The sequence below is a fragment of the Rhinopithecus bieti genome, unplaced genomic scaffold (assembly GCF_001698545.2).
Source record: "Rhinopithecus bieti isolate Rb0 unplaced genomic scaffold, ASM169854v2 scaffold_759, whole genome shotgun sequence".
Taxonomy (NCBI): domain Eukaryota; kingdom Metazoa; phylum Chordata; class Mammalia; order Primates; family Cercopithecidae; genus Rhinopithecus; species Rhinopithecus bieti.
The window spans coordinates 917,601-937,570 of record NW_016803631.1 but is presented as its reverse complement, the minus strand read 5'-3'; the positions used below and the strand labels follow the sequence as shown (position 1 = coordinate 937,570).

Here is a 19,970-nt window from a genome sequence, read left to right as displayed (position 1 = left end):
ATTTTTATAGGTACATTCCTCTCATTGAAAGGAGCTGTGCTAACATTCTCTTGTATGGACCGAACGGGTGGATTAATGCAACCGCCATATGAAGTTTGGAGGGATCCAAACAACATAGATGAAAATGAAAAATATTGGAGAAGGAAAGTGGTAATGAACTCATCTTCTGCATCCCAAGAAATAGGAGATCATCAGTATGCAATAATCTGCTCAGAAAAACAAGCCAAAGTCTTCTCACTGCCTTCTCAGACTTGCCTTTATGTTCATAACATCACGGAGACATCTTTTATACTGCAAGCAAATGTGGTGGTCATGTGTAACAGTGCCTGCTTGGCATGCTTTTGTGCTAATGGACATATCATGATAATGAGGTACTTGCCTTCTTATAAATTATCTGGTAATCACAACACCAGCAAGGTACACTTCTAAAAAATATATGTGTTATGTGCAAGATGTTATCAAGAAGCAACCTGAAATCATTGTTTCATTATGTTTCTAGACGTTTTATTGTTCAACAATTTGATGAGCGTTTGGGGTTTTTCTGTTTTGTTTTGGTTCTTCTTTTTTGCTAAAAATGCTTGGCATTGTGAGTGAAATATATTTTAATTGCTATCAAGGAATCTAAGAAAAGAATGATTTTTCAATCATTCAACAAATGTTTATTGAGCATATCTCCCAGATGCTATGCCAAGCACTGGAAATAAAAGATGAATAAGCTAAGTGGAAAAGAAGTTAACTTTTACTTTTCCTGTGTTTCATACTTCACCCAAGAAATTTACATACAGAATTTCATTTGATCCTTAGAACTTCTCTAGAACATAGGAAAATAAAGTATTATTTGCATCCTGCATTTTACATGTGTTAATAAATTAAAGTTACACAATTTGCCTGAGGTTGCAAGTCTAGGAAAAGTGAGGCCAGTCTGACAACTAAAAGTTATCAGACACTTTTATAATAAAATATTGGCCAAGAGATTTCATTCTACTGTAGTGAAATGAAAATTTATGAGACACAAAAATAATTATCATAAAATAAGCTCATAAACATATACTATATAGAAGTCATTGTCATTCTTTTATTATCTCACTTATTTCCAAAAATCATTGAGACGAGCATTGTGCTAGGCCTGTGAAGGATATAAAAATTAGTAAAACATGGTCCTAACCCTTAAGAAATTCACTGTCTGGAGAGATAAGATAGATACACAGACATTATAACAAAAAGAAAATGTAAATTCTAACAGAGGAAATATAGGATTGAATTTTCTAGCTACAAACTAAGTTCCCAGAGTTCAAAGTCACAGCATAGTTGAACATGTATTATAAAAAAAGAGTTGTTGGGAGGACAGTAACATGGAGAGAGAGTTTGAAGCAAATTGTTGAGGACTTTGAATGTCAGGCTGAGTTTGAGATTAATCAATTAATAGGAAATGGGTTTTTAAGCAGGTAATTAACCTTCTCTAGCCATGTGTTGGACATACACAGGGAGAAGTTGAGATAGCCTTTTGAACTGAAGTGGTCTCTATATTGAAGGCAAGGAGGAAACAAGTGTAAGGGAAACTTACTGAATGCAAAGCTGATTTGTTGTGAACAGTAATGGAGGTTATTAAATCTCGAGGTTAGAAGAGAGTTTAAAGGTTAAAAATTTTTTTGAACTTAGATCTAACGGTTATGTTATTAGCATATGGGAAAGTCAGAAGGATTTGAAAAAGCTGATAAAGAGAAATTTAATAATAAATTGAGAATAAATATTTGAAATGTGAGGTGTTATAAGCCATCCAGCAGAGGTTTGGCAATAAATTTAAGATTTGCACTCTTAGAAAAATATATGTGGAAGATCCAGCTTTGGAAGTCATCTATATAAATGCATCAGTAAAAGTTATGTCAGCAAATGAGATAATAAAAAAAGATAGCATAAAAAGAAACAAGAAATTGATTGAGCTAAGGATAGAAACTTGGGGGTATTCTACGTTTACTTACGCAGTGAAAGAAAGAAGAAGATGCAGCAAAGGAGATTGAGAAGAAGTCATTAGAAAGAGAGGAAACGGACCAGAATTGTATAACTTCATTAAATAAAAAGAGAAGAATATTAAAACAAAAGAGGTGGTCAAGAGGTAGTAAAATATAGCAGAGAGGTCAAAGAATTTGGGTACAAGAAAAAAACAGTAGATCTCACAACTGGTGGAATATTAATGATCTTTGAGAAAGCAAATCTTAGCAGCATGCTGGAAACAAAAGGTAATTTTCAAGGAGACAAGAATAGAGGCAGTGGTGTAGATCAGGATTTGGCAAATGAATATCCAAAACAAAATCTACCTCCATTCCCCTATCTGATTTTGTACAGCCTGCAAGCATTAAGAATGGTTTTTACATACTTAATGGTTGAAAAAACTCAAAGAAGAATATTTCATGATATGTGAAAATTATACTAATTTTAAATGTCAATGCCCATAAATAAAGGTTTTGGAACACAGCCACACCCATGTTTCTGTATATTGACTATGGCTGCTTTTGCACTACAGTGCAGAGTTGAGTAGTTGCAACAGAGACTATATGGCCTAGAGAGCCTAAAATATTTACTATCATAAATATTTATGGGCCCTTTTTCCCTAGTATTGATTATTCTTTCAGGAAATTTTGTGGTTAAAAAAGAGATGAGTCAGGAAAGGCATTTAAGAATGAAACAAGCTTTGGAAAGTTTTTTTTTTTAATACGGAAAATATGAGATTTGTAAGCCAAGGGAAAGTAGTGAAGGAGAAAATTTTGAATAGAGATAATCATTTTATGGTCTGTTCATTCTCTCATATATTTCTGATTCTTTTCAATCTAGTTCCCCCTTTCTCAAATTGTTTTTAGAAATTTCTGATAAGGTCATTTCAATCTTGTTTGAAAATGATTTAACTCCCAGACATGACTCAGATTTTGGGGAAAAAAAAGGTATATTTGTGTATGTGTATAAGTGGGTGTATGTCTCACACACATACATTGAGTCATTGATAAATGGTATCTGTCTTCCTCTGTCCTTTATAAAAGATGCTTGACATGATAATGGCTACTTTGATATTGTGTCATAGTAGAAATTCTTCATGTGTTCCTGAGGATCCTCAAAACTCACTGAAAAGGAAATAATTTTGATATGATTTTAATAATACATATACATAAAGTGTAGCTAGGAAACAGTGGTGTGTACTCTGCTGTATGGTTTAAAGAAATGAATCCTACAAATTAGCATGCACCTGGACTCATTCATTTTCCCATACTGAGTATATTCCCAGGATCTTTTCAGACCCTATCAGAAGGTAACTCTCCTGAGCCCAGTCTTCTCAAGTCCTAGTTTTCTGACAGATATCAGGTAGCCAGCCAATGGTTACTTAGATCCTAAGTACCCAGACCCAGAAAAGCAAGTTTGAGAGTAGAGAGGAGAAATAGAAGCAGCTTATTTTTGTATGAATTCTCAAACTTGGCTGTAAGAGACACTTTTTGTGAGACCCACCTTGTTACCTGATGCTATTTCTTTATTAAAGTATCCTGCATAGAAGAAAGTCTTTTTTCTTCTGTTATAAGAGCAATTGTTTCCTAGAAGTTAGCAACTGACTTGCTCTTTCTCTTTCCCTACCTGAAGTGACTACAACTCTTTAATTTTCTTTTCTTGGCTTACTTATTATTATACAATATGGAGAATGTAGCACATCAGAAAAGTCGGTTGGAACCTCTTCCTCAACTCCACCCTTTAATTTGACTGAATCTATCATGGAAATCTGTTTAACTGGGATTGGTTTGGACTCATATCTTAAAGAGCTTAGTTACTAGAAATGCTATAACAGATCATCTTTTAATATATTCTTAAGATACTAGGTAATTCGTTCATCAATGAAGCTTTTGAATCCAGTGTGTCATTTACATTTACAGCACATCTCAATTCAGACAAGCCATGTATCAACTGCTCAATAGCTACATGTGGTTACTGGCTACCATATTGGAAAGCACAGTACTTATTCCAATAGCACAGATTTCAGGTCCCATTTTACATAGTAAATTTCCAGGTCTCAAAGTAGAGTTACAAACCACTTTGATAAAGGAAATCAGTATTTTTTTTCAAGGTGCTGGTTTTACGATCTGGGATAATTTAAAATCACTGTGCACACTTAGAATCAGTACAACAGTTTCAAAATTTATTTAATTACAAGTTTACCTTTTCCTTTGTGGCATTAAAGTTCAGATTAAAAGGCAGTGAGACTGGTTTTCGTCAGTGATTTGTAAAACTGGCTCGAAAAACAGTATCCAAAAGGACATTCTGATGAATATTTTAGCAAAATTATCAGCTACATTAGGATAAGCATATAGCCATGGGGTAAGACAATTCAGATGTGTGGTATTCATTTGGATGTGCAAATTCTGATCTATTATTTATAACTTATTCTCATTCCCTTACAGTCTTGGCCATATTTACTTATTAGTCATGCCTCCAGTGCAGTTGCCCTAAGTTATGGGTAATTTTCATTTCCTGTGTATAGAGTGAGTAAAGGAATGGGGAGCAAAGCCACTTCATTTCCAGGCACAATGAACTGGACCCACACCACATCACTGTCAGTTTTGCCTTAAAGAAAATCGACCAAGTATGCAGTCAGACACTTTCTAGCTGTGGTGTTTCTGACATAACCAAATGCTGTAAGTCATTGTAGGAACATGTGAAGTGCTACAAAAAGTGCCCCGGAAACTGCTGGCCACTGCATTTAATCCATCAAGAACATTTGCTAAGCATCTATGTGAAACTGTGCCTGTGATTTTTTTTTTCATGTATATGATTTTATGTGAAAGTCTAGATTATTGGATCTTAAGACCTATGTCCAGGAGTCAGCATAAGGATGCGGAACTCTCCTTCTGGCTGTGCCTGTGACTCCAGAGTCCTGTCTTACTGTGACTTAAAGTTTGATGGAGAGAAAGCTGTAGGATCCATAATTTCTGCCAGGAAACCAGGGTCTTTCTGTTCCTAACCCGAGAATGGGCACCCAGTGTTCTGAGAACACTTTCTGGGCTAACATGGTCCCCACACAGAGCTGAGAAAGAAAGTGTTCCCCCTCCTGGGAAGCACATGTAGAAGTTAAGAGCCTGAATCTCTTCTAAACCAGTAACTGACCTCTAGGCACCCACCATACTACTGCTACATTCAGGGCAGAAGACACTACTCTTTGTAATCCAGCCACCACCAAAAAGGGAACAAAAGGAAGGAAGGAGGGTTAAGCCATTGGATAATACTGAATCTGTTTCCCTAAGTGACTTAATCTTAGAGCAAGCATAACATCCAGGTTAATTTTTGTAAGATATCTCCTTTTATTATCACCCTCATCATAGTTTCCGATTATCTCTTAAAGTAAGTGGTTTATTGACATTAGTATTTCTGATAATAGTTTACAAACTACAATAAACAAATTTATAAACATTACTATTTCTGATGAAAATAAAGTTGCTTCTCCCTCCAAAAAAAAAAAAAAAAAAAAGGAAAAGAAAAAAAGAAAGTCTAGTTTATTACCACTGAGCCTTGAAGATAAGAAGAAACAACCAGGCCTGGTATGGTGGCTCATGCCTATAATCCCAGCACTTTAAGAGGCCAAGGCAAGTGGATCACTTGAAGTCAGGAGTTTGAGACCAGCCTGGCCAACATGGCAAAGCCCTGTCTCTACTAAAAATACAAAAATTAGCCAGGTGTGGTGGCGCACTCCTGTAGTTCCAACTAGTCAGGAGGCTGAGGCGTGACAGTCACTTGAACCTGGAAGGCGAGATTGCAGTGAGCTAACTCCACTGCACGCCAGCTTGGGTGACAGAGCAAGACAAATATAAAAATAATAATAAAAAAAGAAACCACCATAAAATAATAGAAGAAAAATTGCTGTTTTTATGTAAAGATCTGCTTCTAATAACCTGCATATGATATATGGATTTACTTTTTTCCATTCAGCCTACCTAGTCTTCGCCCAATGTTGGATGTTAATTATTTGCCACTGACAGACATGAGGATAGCACGAACATTTTGTTTTACCAATGAAGGACAGGCATTATACCTCGTCTCTCCTACAGAAATTCAGCGGTTAACATACAGCCAAGAAATGTGTGATAATCTACAGGTAGGTCAGGAGGTACATTTATGAAAAAGACATTGGACATGGTTGAGAGAATGAGAAAGATGTCTAAAAACTAAAATATTAGGTCAGACAATAAACATGCCTTTCCAGTAACATGTTTTGAACATATATTCTTCATTTTGAGCCTACCAACTTCTAGTATAGTTCTAGGTATTGCACAGAAATGATAAGAGGGAGACAATGCAAAGATCATTCACATTAATAGCTAATCTTTTCATTTATTTATTTTATTGTTTTTGCCCATGGAGAATCTTATGAAAGATTATAAACTCTCCCCTCAGGGTGGAAAATATGTATGCACATACAAAAACTTTCCATACCATTCAGGGAGTTCAAGAACTCTTGAAGAAACCTTGTGATTAAGGGACACACAAAACAAACATATGTCCTGTAGGTTAGAATTGAGCATTTGCCTTTGATTGTAGCAGTAAGCATAGCCTAGAAACAGAATAGATATAAATGTCTAACCTTGCTTAAGAATGGTCACAACATTTTTTAAAAGCATCTTGGACATTTAACTAGTTAAACCCCCTCATTTTACAAATAAGAAAACTAAAACATATTTATTATAATATAGGGGTTAAGAGCATAAGCTCTGAACTACTCAAGTTGTATTTTGGCTCCTCCATTTGCGTGACTTTGGGCATTTTACTTAACCTATCTGTACGCTCTACTTTGGAGCACTGTTGTCAGAATTTAGTAAGAATTCATGTAAAGGACTGAGCTCCGTGCCTGGAATATAGTATGTTTTTTTTTAAATAAATAATAATAATAAATATTACTCTCATCACCATTGTCATTCTACAGATATTTATTGAGTTTTTACTATATGCCTAATACTTGGCTAGACTCTAGAAACATGCTAATAAATAAGATACAAGACCCTGCCTGTCAGTGTGGAGAGACAGAAGTAAACAGACAATCACACTACTCTGTGGAAACTACTATATATGGCTGTGCCAGTACTGGGGAGACATAGAAGAAGGACACCTGGGTTGATGGAGCAGAAGGGAGGCAGTTTAACTAGTTGACTCTCTAACGTGCTTTTTAAAAATTTTGTGACTATCCTTAACTCAAGGTTAGATAAACCTTTACAGCTATCCTGTTTCTAGTCTATGCATACTGCTACAATCAGAGACAAATGCCCAATTCTAACTCACTGGATATATATTTATTTTGTGTGTCCCTTAATCAAAAGAAGTTAGAGAAGGATTATGGGCACAACTGACTTCCAAATAGTAAATAGGAGTTATCCAGGTGACTGAATGGTTGGGGATGAAAAAGGTAAGATACTTTAAACAGAAGTCGTGGCATGCAAAAGCCTCAGGGCTAAGGAAACTGCCAAGAAAGTGCAGAATTGGGAAGTGAAAAGAGTGGAGGTGTTGTGCTGGAGAATTAGTCAGGTAGATCTTGCAGCGCCTTGTAAGCTCCCTAAGGAATCTATTATAGCATTTAACCCAAGGGCAGTGGTAAGTCATTAAAAAGTTTTAGCAGATTTGTTTATTAAAATAAATATTCTGGTTATAGCATGGCAGTTGGTTTTCAGGAAGCATGAGGATGGAGAAAAGTTAGCAGATTCAATAGCTATAAAGTGTAATCAGCTGGATTTAGGGTTATTAGATATAGGAGTGAGGGAAAGAAAGGAATTAGTCATTTCTCGGTTTCTGGCTTGGGGAACCAAATAGATGATGGCGCCATTTCCAAAGAGAAGGGCTTCAAGAGGAGAAGCACAAGTCTCAGTGGAGGTAAGGGGAGATGATGAAGTCAAAATCATACTGGAAGTTTATAGGAAACCAATATTAGGTCGCAGATCTCCTGACTTAGTCTAAGTTCCTTTCTCCACCCTGATGGTTCTTAAACTTTGGTCTGCTTTACCAGACCTGCAAGGTCTGGTAAAAATATAGATAATGAGAGTACATCTATGTAGATTCTGATTTCATATATGTGGAATGCAGCCTAGATATCTGCGTTTCTAACAAGCATTTCTCTAGTCATTGTAAAGCTCACCAAATATTGAAAACAATTGTACTTCACCCTATACAGTAGCTGCCTATTTTGACTCATTTAAATTATCTTTAATCATTTTATAATTTTGTATTCCTACAAAAATAGATCCAACCTTCCACATACCACCAAAGCTTTCCTATTTCATAGGGCAGTCTATGCTTGGTTCAGGGAAGGGTACCAGGATAAAAAAGAGGCTATAGTGACTGAAAAAGGATCAGAAGTCTAGTGGTAATTATTGAGCACAGGTGGAAATTAATCCTAGGGTAAATATACTAGCTTCCCATACTTTGGTGGAAGGAAGAAGAGAAGAGGACAGATAAAGGAAAATTTTAGAATGTTTGTTACTATAGAAGGGGAGGAATAAAAGAAATGCCAGAGGGAGAACTGTGAGCACAGCAAAAATCACCATGAAAATATATGAAAAGCACACTGTTTTTTCATGATGTCTCCTAATATACCACAGTGTTACCTTTTTGTATATTAATTGATTTTTTAATGCTTTTTTCTTTGAATTTGATACAGGACATGCTAGGAGATTTGTTTACTCCCATAGAGACACCAGAAGCTCAAAACAGAGGCTTTCTTAAGGGACTGTTTGGTGGAAGTGGACAAACATTTGACAGAGAAGAGCTCTGTGAGTAAATTCCTGATTGTAAAAATGTATTGCAAAATAGAAGACATGTTTCTGTGTATGTGTATGTGTGTGTGTAACTTAATGTAATATGTGATCTCAAATTCTAGACTACATATTTTTTGCTTCTATCTTAAAGTTTGAATATTTGTTTCCTTCTGTACCAGAAAAATTATTTGCATTTACCAAACATGAAAAAAAGTGGTCACTTCATATTAGGAAATTGTGTAACAAAAATGATATATATAATTCATACAAATAATGAGCAAGCTAATAAATATCTCATTTACAAGTAGATCATACCTGCATGGCAATGTGAAGGTATTCAAAAAAGTCTGGAAAAAAGATTTTGAATCTGCCTGACTTTAATCACTGATGGAAAACAGATTCCTTATTCAGAATGTAAGATTTATCAATCCTACAGAATAAATTACTTAAAAAATCTACCAGTGAGACTTTGATAAACAAAATCAAAAGTATTACTGTTTATCAAAGTCTCACTGGTAGATTTTTATTAATTAATTAATTAATTAATTTATTTATTTAATTTGAGATAGAGTCTTGCTCTGTCACCCAGGCTGGAGTGCAGTGGCCTGATCTCGGCTCACTGAAACCTCTGCCTCCCGGCTTCAAATGATTCTCCTGCCTCAGCCTCCCAAGTAGCTGGGATTACAGGAGCCCACCATGCTGGGCTAATTTTTGCGTTTTTAGTAGAGAAGAGGTTTCGCTATGTTGGCTAGGTTGGTCTCAAACTCCTGACCTCAGGTGATCTGCCCACCTCACCCTCCCAAAGTGCTGGGATTACAGGCATGAGCCACAGCACCTAGCCTCACTGGTAGATTTTTAAATAATAGGAAGATACTAGGGAAAATTTTCAGAGAGAAGGTATGAATGTATTTTCTAGAATATCCTACCATCATTTGGTAGTATAGATCAAAATTCTCTTTCTCTGGAACTTTTAACTATGCAAAAACATCTAGGTTCCTTCATACAACAGAATATTATTTGGCCATGAAAAGGAATGAAGTACTGATACATGGTACAACATGGATGAACCTTGAAAACATCTTGCTAAGTGAAAGAAGCCAGACAAAAAAAGGCCACATATTGTATGATTCCATTTATATAAAAGGTCTAGAATTCAGAGAGACTGAAAGTAGATTAATGATTGCCAGGGGCTGAGGCAAGGAAGGAACAGGGAGTGACTGCCAATGAGCATGGGGTTTCTTTTTGGAGTAACGTATATGTTCTGCAATCAGATAGTGGTGATGGTCCTACAACTTTGTGAATACACTAAAAACAAGTGAATTGTACACTTTAAATGGATAAATGTTATGTGAATTATATCTCAATAAGGCTCTTATTTTTTAAAATTAGATTCCATCCACTCTTATTAAAAAAAAAAATCTAGAATCCATTCCAATATTACATCCTTGGGAATTCTAACTAAATTTCTGCCAAAATAGCTGTTTTTTTCTTAAAAAAAAATTTAAAAGACAGAATCTCACTTGGTTGCCCAGGCTTTAGAGTAAAGTGGCACAATCATAACTCACTGCAGCCTCAAACTCCTGGGCTCAAGTGATCCTCCTGCCTCAGCCGCCTGGGTAGCTAGGACTACAGGCACGTACTTCTATGCTTGGCTAATTTTGATAGCTGTTTTCAATTTAAAATATTTTTCTTTATTGAGCGCTGCTGTGGTGGTATGCACTTGTAGTCCCAGCTACTTGGGAGGCTGAGATGGGAGGATTTCTTGATGCCACGAATTCGAGTCGAGCCTGGGCAACACAGCAAGACCCTGTCTATAGAAATTTTTTTTCACTTCATTGAAATTGAATAAAACTGAGCTTTGTAGGTGATTGACAAATTCTTTTAGTCTTTTAGAAATCACATTTTTTTTTTTTTTGAGACAAAGTCTCACTCTGTCACCCAGGCTGGAGTGCAGTGGCATGATCTCAGCTCACAACCTCCACCACCCTGGTTCAAGAGATTCTTGTGCCTCAGTCTCCTGAGCAGCTGGGACTACAGGCGCGTGTTACCACTCCCAGCTAATTTTGTATTTTTAGTAGAGGCAGGGTTTCACCATGTTGGCCAGGATGGTCTGGAATTCCTGACCTCAGGTGATCTGCCTGCTTCAGCCTCCCAAAGTGTTGGGATTACAGGCGTGAGCCACTGTGCCCAGCCACAAATTTTTAACATATGTAACTTATATGGGTAAAAGTTATGTTTGTTTTATAAATCAAATTTTTAACATATGTAACCATCATTCATATATTCATATACCCCATTTTCAGTATTTACAGAGAGAGAGAGAGAGAGAGAAGAGAGAGAGAAAGAGAACCTGAGGCCTAGAAAGGCTTATATATGAAGGTGAACAGAGAAGTCTGAAATAAAAACTTAGGCAGAAATTTAAGCAAATGATCAGGCCTAAGCTTGGAAGAGACATTAATATGGCTTAAATATGAAGTCACATTATTTGAATATTCCAATTCAGCATCAAGAAATGCAATTATGTCATCTTGTATGGGACACACACACATACAAAAGGCCTATGATAACAATATATCTCACTGTCCCTTTCTTAGCATTTTTCTTAAGTGCTAACATCTCCAAACACATATATGACTCTCTTTTAAGGAGAATTATGACAGTAGAATGTAATATTAGTTCTTTGTCTTGGTGACAAGCTTGACTGTTTGAATTACTGACAAAATGTTTTAAATTGCTATTGCTTATATTCTCAGTTGGGGAAGCTTCAGCAGGAAAAGCATCCCGCAGCCTTGCGCAACACATTCCTGGACCAGGTAGTATAGAAGGGGTGAAAGGCGCTGCTGGAGGGGTGATGGGAGAGCTGACCCGTGCACGAATCGCACTTGATGAAAGAGGACAGAGGCTAGGAGAGCTGGAAGAGAAAACTGCAGGCATGATGACCAGTGCAGAAGCATTTTCCAAACATGCACATGAGGTAAACTGCCTAAGTAAATACAGACATCTTCATACAGGAGTAACTTTAAACATTTAAGCTCTGAACAAGAAAGCTTAAACAGATCCACATAAGTAATCCTGTATGAGAATCATGGTAGCCTGGATCTCTTCTAAGTATTATAATTCCCCCAATGCTTGAGAGATAAAAGGTTTTTTGCTTTTTTTTAAAAAAATACTTTAATGTATCGATACTTATTCACCTTAGGGAATAAAGAAAATTATCCATTGGTTCTCATACATCTGGGATCCACATCCTCCATTTTGGCTGAGTCATGAAAATCATTTTCTATCAGCTGAGTCTTTACAGCTTATTTTAAAATCTTTCTCATATGCACTTTATTTCACAAAATAAAAGAAGCCATTCAGTTTGATTATAAGTTTTGAGATTAGATTTGCATGATTAGCTCAAAATGGCCTTGCTTTAAATAGCACTTTTAAAGTATTTTAGCATCTTATGGTAGCTATTTTTTCTTTGCAGTTAATGCTGAAATACAAGGATAAGAAGTGGTACCAATTCTAACTCCTAAAGAAGCTGTGACTGCTTTGAGAAACCATATTCAGGGAAACCAAATTTATTCCCAGCATCACTATTCAACTGCTAGAAGGCAGTTTCTTCTACAAAATGTTCCATTTACAGTCAATCTGAAATTATCATAAAGGAGATGTATCAGAGACGCTGTACAACCCAAAGGCTGGAGCCCTGGTTAAAATCCCAAGATATGGCTGAATTTGCCTTTTCCCATGTGGAATGGAGCTATCATCTTGGCATGTCATTCGATAAGGATTTATATTTAGGAACTACGGGGAGTCCTCTTGATTTGAAAATTCCTGTACAAACAAAAGCATTAATGCACTTAATGAAAACAAATCTTTGCATGATAAATTAACATCTTAAGAGGAAAAGAAAAAAAAAAAGCATGTTGTGATAGAAGAAAAAAAAAGATTCATGGTAAACTATTTCTATCAATTGGGCCACACTCAACAATTTAAAAAATCTGCATTTGAAGATGTCAGTGCATTTCAAATATATTTGCCATACTCAACTGAAAAGGAAAACAAAACAAAACAAGAACCCAGAGTTTTCTCCTCATCATTTTACTAGAACATTATTGAATTCTTGTGGCAAGAGTCTGATTAATGTTCTCTCTCCATGTTTTACATCATTCACAGTTCTGTCATAATCAAATATTGCCAGTATAGTAAATTATTCCCAACACAATTATTTTCATTTCTATCACCTTCAGAATGGGTTGCTGTTTTTAGCACAAACCATGCAGGGTTGGGTCACCTCAAAGCATTTTCTTCAGCCTGGCTTGTACTCTATAGGGGAGTTGGTAGTAGGTTTGGGGAATCTATAGGAATAATAGTTAGCTATGAGAACTGACTTCACAAAAAGGGAAATTTCACACACCCCAATTTCAGTTTCTAAAGTGATATATTTTAAAAGCTTCATTTGTATCCTTGTCTGCCAGTTACACAGTATATTACTGTTCAAACCCAGTAGGGTCTGCAATCGAAAGGTGCTCTTGCAGCCTGATATTCACAAACCAAACCAGATAACCAAACTGGCCATTCTCTTTAGTGTGATTCAGTAAAACCTCAGTTAATGTTTTGGGAAAGGGATTCTGATTTATGACATTTCTGATTTACAAGGGCTTTCATTAGAAAATACCTTTCGGTTTGATACTTACCACTGGAAATCTTTATAAAATATAGTGATGTGTTTGCTATCTTGCCCTCAGTCATCATTATAGACAACAGAAATACATAAAGAGTTTAATGATACAAAATCAATATTTTTGTCACTAGGTCAAATAATATAAGCCACCAGATTATGTCAATAGATGCCAAACACCTGTCCCTTATTAAAAACTCTTTTAAAGTTGGAATAAAGAATATCCTTAACATGATACAAGGTATCTATCATAACTCACCAGAAAAGTACCAGAATCAAAACCAAATAGACACTACCATTTCACATGATTCTGGAAGTCAAAAGTTATAGGAATGTATATATACATATTCCAGGACCCATCCTGTAATATGTTGTTTATTCAAGAAAATTTTTAATTATGGTTTTGGCTTATTGCATTTTTGTTAATCAAGGTCTTATTGGATTTACATTTGTGTTAAGACTTCACAATTTTCCTGAATTTCAGGTTATTTCATTAGCCAAAAAAAAGGTATTTTTATTTCCTTTATAGTCTAATTTTTTGCCAGAAGTTGTACTTTCTAGCAAATGTTTCTAGTGGTACAATGTTCTCAGTAATTTTGAGAAGAACAAAGATAAGTGAAAGAGTTAAGATAATGTACACTAGGATAGCATTTCTCAGAGTCCTTGAATCCTCTTGTTAAAAAAGCCTGTGAATCTCCCAGACTCCTGTGAACAGCCTTATGGTAACAGAATCCAGCTTGGAAACACAGATATTACATGACTGTATAATGTATAGAATTATAAAATTATATGGTAAAAATATTAAAGAAACTTAAGATTAGGATCTAGAAAACACTAGTGGCCAAATTGCAATGTATTATTTGTACCATCAGTTTCAAAGACTTAGTTTTCTGATTTTCAGAACAAATACTTTATCATTTCTGTATTTTAAAAAAAACCTAAAAGAGTAAAATATTAGTTTATTTTAGAAATAATGAAATTCAGTCCAAAGTAGCAGTACCTTTGATGAGTATCTCTGAAGCCCTCAATAAGATTTGACTTGTTTTAACTTGATCTACATCGAGATTTCTCATAGCGGCACTATTAGCTGAAAGTCTTTATTGTGGGGAACTGTCCTGTGTATTGCAGGATGCTAGCAACATCCCTGGCCTCTGTCTACTAGATGCCAGTAGGAACCTCCTAGTAATGACAATCGAAATGTCATGGCCAAAATTTCTCCCAGTTTATAGCCACTATTCTACATCATACAAAGAGGTAGATTGTGTGAATATGTAATATATGTTGTATAAAACTGTACAATAAGTATACAATGTCTTAGCAAGAAAAATTATTATACCCAAAATTACATGTGTGGCTCATATGCAATAAAATACAATTTTGAAGAAAGCGTATAGGAATCAGTGAAAAATAACAACTACAGAATATTTTAAGGCACACAGAGAAAATATCAAAAAGGACATTATAGTATTTCACTGTAGAAGTGCTTAAAACTTTGGTCTCAGTGAATAGATCAAAAGTTTATAATTAGCACACCAACTGGAAGTAAACAGGTGCTTCTAAAATGCTTGAAAAGAAAAGGCTCTTTGAAGTAGTTTAAACGTGTCTTTCAAAATTGTTTTTATAAGCCTTTCCTTAACGTAAGGGTACTTCATCTCACAAACTCCTGGTTAGTGGAATCCAAATTAATGAGGTTTTACTGTATCAAAATTATTTTTATAATTCAAAGAGACAGCAATAAGAAGAATCTAATGTGGATGTGATTTTTCTCTTTGAACATTTCTGTTCTGTTGCACTGACCTTAGCGCGCGCACACACACACACACATATCGCCACCACTATCATCATCATCTTATCCTCACCTTTAGAAAATGAGTACTGTTGATCCATGGAATCCTTTGCATAGTCTCATCTTTCCTATCTTTCTTCTATTCTGGAACATAAGAAAAATACTCCTAGTAACGTGGACAATGATACAGAAAGTGACTCTGAGCCTTAGTTACCATCAAAATTACACTTTATCTGCTAAAGCGATATCAGAAGATAAGGCTTGCAAACCACAGTCCCAACAAGTTGACCTTGTCTCCCTATGACTTCCTCAAAAGATAAGGCCTTTTTAGTGTTACAGCAGAAAATGGGCCTTTTCATTTATTCATCTATGAGAAGCTAGAAGTACTTCTCCGATAATAACGTGAGCAATAATCCCTACCTTGAAATCATCCATTAATCTTGGAGTTTGGAGGGAGGGATGATTGATTCCTCATTGGTTTTAATCGCCTACAAAAGCAGTACTACTGACTTTGCTTCTTACACTTCACTGAGCCCCAGACTTTAGGGCCCCAATCACTGTCAAGATCACTGTCCGACTGGAACTTTGGAAGGACAGTGACAGAACTGAATGAGATGTTTTCCAGTGATTCAGTCATAAAGATAATTCTTTCAAATATTTTGAAAGTGACTCTCAAATTAATAAATCAAAATCCAACTATTTCCCCTCAAAGTTGTTAGGGATCTGAAAGGAAAAAGTTTACTGTTGGAGTCCCTTTTTATGTGACCAATGTACCAGTTTTAAAGGTACCATCTATACTTTACCTACATGAAGGGATCACCATGACTTTGAGAGAAAAAAGAATCAGATTAGGCCTAAGATTGGTTGAAGATTAAAATAGACTCTTATGTTCAAGCAGAAGGGAAAAATGAAGCCAATCTAGAAAAGTAAGCTAAAAATCCTCTCCTTGGCTTAGGATCACTGGGACAAACTGGGAGTATATCTGTGTGATTACACCCTGCTGCTATGAGATAAAAGAACTGTAACCTGACCATGTTGGCTCACACAGGGCAATGCCAAAAGAAGTCAAAATGTATCAGGTCTTGGTCTTTGTGTCAGGAGAAACGTGGTAGCTTTCATAGCTTCTTCCTCTGTCCTCTGTCACGCAACTCCATTTTTGGCTGGGTACTATTTCACATGCACACTGTCGTGGGTGCCAGAAATACTTGTGGTGTACTTGGTTTGAGCAGTACCTCTAATATGCACCATTCCAGGGAACATAGTTGTTAACATAACAAGTTTAGTGTGTGTATTTGCAGACAACATAGCCCTGAAAGCATGAAATGTAGAATAGGTAAGGTCTGTCTCAGAAAAGGAGAAGGAATTACCAATTTGGTGCAAGAAGATTGTGGTGAGGAAGGACATGGGAGCCACAGTGAAGTGAAAGAGGCTTTAAGGAACCAGAGGCACAGATGCTTTGATTTCCATATTTATCTAGAGGAGTGATTCTCAACCTTGGCTCTACATAAGAATCACCTCAGGAAATTTTAAAATTCCCAATTACATTAAAATCATTTGGAGTGGGAACCAGATACCAATATTTGTGAAAGCTCCAAGGTGGTTCTAATGTCCAGCCAAAGGTGATTATCACTGCTTTATGGCCAACTAAGGAAAACTTGTTTGTTTGCCTTGGCTTGTGCTCCAGCCCCAGTTCTGAGTGGTCAGGGAAGGCAAGATGTAAGATATTGTAATGGTATTTATTCTCTATGTGTCACAGAACAAAAGTATTTGGGAACTTCTGACCAGGCAATGCCCCATTAACTCTTAATAACCGTCTTTGTGATATTCTCGTATGTGACTTGTCCATCAATTATTCCAATTAAAAGGTCTGTTTTTTTTCAACTGTCTTACACGTGACATCACAAGATACCAGAAGTAGCACAGTATATACAACAGCATATAAAGCTAAGTGGAAAACTAATTCTTCATATTTAGACAGTGGAAATTCTCAAAACAATCATTTGCTAAATTAGGTCCAAATTTATTATTCATTCTTCTTCTGGAGGAGACATGGGTACCAGGTACCTGTTCTGTTGTAGGTATATTTCACTGGACTTTGTCTTGGCAAAAGGAAGAACAAATCTTCCTTTTGATTGTTATCTCAATCAAAAGCTCCCAGGGCCACTTGGATTTATTTTCTTAGTCTTTGGACATGTGTTTAAAGGAAAAGAATACCTGTAACTTGCTATATGACATCCAGTGCCCTGAAAGGTGCTTACACCTTCAAAAAAGGAAAATCCAGCCTATCAAAGGCAGTAACGCATACTGAGAAGAAATTCAGAGTTATCGCCCTCATACTGCTTTCCCTCTGCTGTTGGCCCACCCTTCTTGACTGCAAAGCCAGAAAATAAACTAGGTGGTGGTTTTGGACAATTGTACACAGGATCAGAATCTCTAATAACCTATAATTTTTAGTACTTAATTATGTGATGTTTTATTCTAGGAAATAAGAAACAGATGACATCATTGATGTATCTTTCTTTCATCTTCAGAATTTTTGCATCTTTTCAGAAAATGACAAATTACTATTTTTCTGTTGCACTCAGCAATTGTGACTATACTTAACAAAATTCTTGTAGTCTGTAGAGATATCAATAAAATTGTATATGTTTGTACATAGATGCTCTCTTATGTCATGATGTCATGCACTAATGATTTTTGCCAAGATTACATATGGACAGAGGTAAGACCCATTTATAACACTATGAACTATGGTTTTGCCAAGTGTAATTGTTTTCAAAAGGCAGGGAGGGGGTGGGAGAGCAATGTACACCAAATCTATCAAATACAACTTTGCAAAACTCACACGTTTTGCTAGAATTTATTAATCCAATAGCCATTCAAAATCTCCATCAATTTGAGGAAATGTGTTACTTTTTGTTGGAAGAATTTAAAGAAACTTTTGACCATGTTGATTGAAGTTCACCTTCAGTGAAGTACAAGTAAAAATAATTTGTTAATAATGCATCAAACAAAACCAACGTGGATAAGATGTACCTACAAATTCAACATGCAGACCTTACTTCCTCACTTCTTTTCAGCTCAGGCTTTGTCTCCATCCAGGCAGAAAAATTAAGCTACTATGGGCTTATTCCAGCTCTTAGTAGTTCTGATAAACACTCATTAACTCAAGACCTCCAACAGTTCTCTGAAGAGTGTGCTCTCCTGCACCTCTGGCTTTCATAAGCACAGTTAATTCCTCTCCAGGCACTTTCCCCATATTTATCTATACTCTGGCTGTAAACACTGACTTTATTCTTCCAAATCCTGTCTAATCTCAGGAAAATTTCCCCACCACAATTTTCTCCTAATTTTAGTTCCATATAAAATGGAAAAAAACAGCCAACCAACTCTAGGCTAAAAAACTTGTTGATTAAAATACAAATATGCATACTGACACTTTAAAATACAAATTATTTTCAGAATTTTCTCAATCAGAATTTCTTCAAAGGGATCCATTTACCTTATTTTTGAATTACAATAACTCAAGCTTGAGATACTTGCATTCAATATATGAAATACTGATTCGACTTCCTTTCTTCCTCCTTCCCTTCCTTCCTGTTTCTTCCTCACCCCCTCCTCCCTCTGTTCCCTGCTGCCCTTTCCTCTCCTCCTTTCCTTTCTCCTTTCTTTCCTTTCATTCATTCACTCCAAAAGTCAGCCACACTCAAAAAAGTTGGTGATGGCATTGCCATACAAAGACTGCATTAGGAAACAGCCAACAGAAGACAGCACTGGAGTGAAGTGGCAGGGTCAGCCCTTCAGTGGTCAGTGATGGTGTGTGATGTTGGCATTGGAACAGGGCAGAAGGCAGCCCAGTGGGGTCAGGAGGTTGGCTACATACAGGGCATTGAACAATTAACAAGAATACTGATACTATGGGAGCCAGGTTTCTCACTGATGGAGAACAAAGAAAGGAAAAATTAAAAGGGAAAGCTAGAAGAAACCCTAGAGTATTAGATTAGAATTGGAAGTATCAGTGTAAATTTTTATATATATATAAAGTGTATATATAATGTATACAAATATACATGGGTATCGCTACATACTTTACATACATATGTGATAATAAAGATGTGTGTGTGCACACGTGCCTGCATAGTACGTATATATTTCCTAATTCTGCACACCAAGAAGACAGGGAGCAAACCCCTCACCCCCTGGAGCAATGAGCACAACTAGTGCCTGGATATTGATTTTTCCAATTACTATTCTCTGCTAAAAGGAACTGGAGTTCTCTGAAGAAATGTCTGATTTTAAGGTTAGAACATTTTTGTGTCAGAAAATAAAGTACTCAAAGAATAGGGACATGTCAAAAGGACACAGCAGCTACCTTAAAGGCTACACAGGACAAATCAGGTATAATTTGAGCATCAAGGCCAGGTGCAGTGGCTCACACCTATAATCCCAGCACTTCAGGAGGCCAAGGGGGGAGGATTGCTTGAGACCAAAAGTTCGAGACCAGCCTGGGTAACATAGCAAGACCCTGTCTCTACCCAAAATAATAATAATAATAATAATAATAATAATAATAATAATAGCAAAAAGAGAAACAAAGCCACTGGGAAGCTCAAACTGGGTGGAGTTCACAGCAGCTCAAGGAAGCCTGCCTGTCTCTGTAGACTCCACCTCTGGGGACAGGGCACAGCTAAACAACAACAACAACAACAACAAAAAGCAGCAGAAACCTCTGCAGACGCAAACGACTCTG

General features: G+C 36.3%; 1 protein-coding gene across 1 annotated transcript in view; it reads left to right on the top strand.

Annotated features, from left to right (window-relative positions):
* Positions 1 to 17,878, top strand: part of STXBP5L (syntaxin binding protein 5L) — a 461,665-nt gene extending 443,787 nt beyond the window's left edge. Inside the window, 5 exon segments of the mRNA XM_017891231.1 lie at positions 11 to 371; positions 5,956 to 6,121; positions 8,669 to 8,780; positions 11,519 to 11,739; positions 12,238 to 17,878. Coding sequence (XP_017746720.1) covers positions 11 to 371; positions 5,956 to 6,121; positions 8,669 to 8,780; positions 11,519 to 11,739; positions 12,238 to 12,279 — 902 coding nt within the window. The 3' untranslated portion in view covers positions 12,280 to 17,878.
* Positions 17,879 to 19,970: the final 2,092 nt, after the last annotated feature.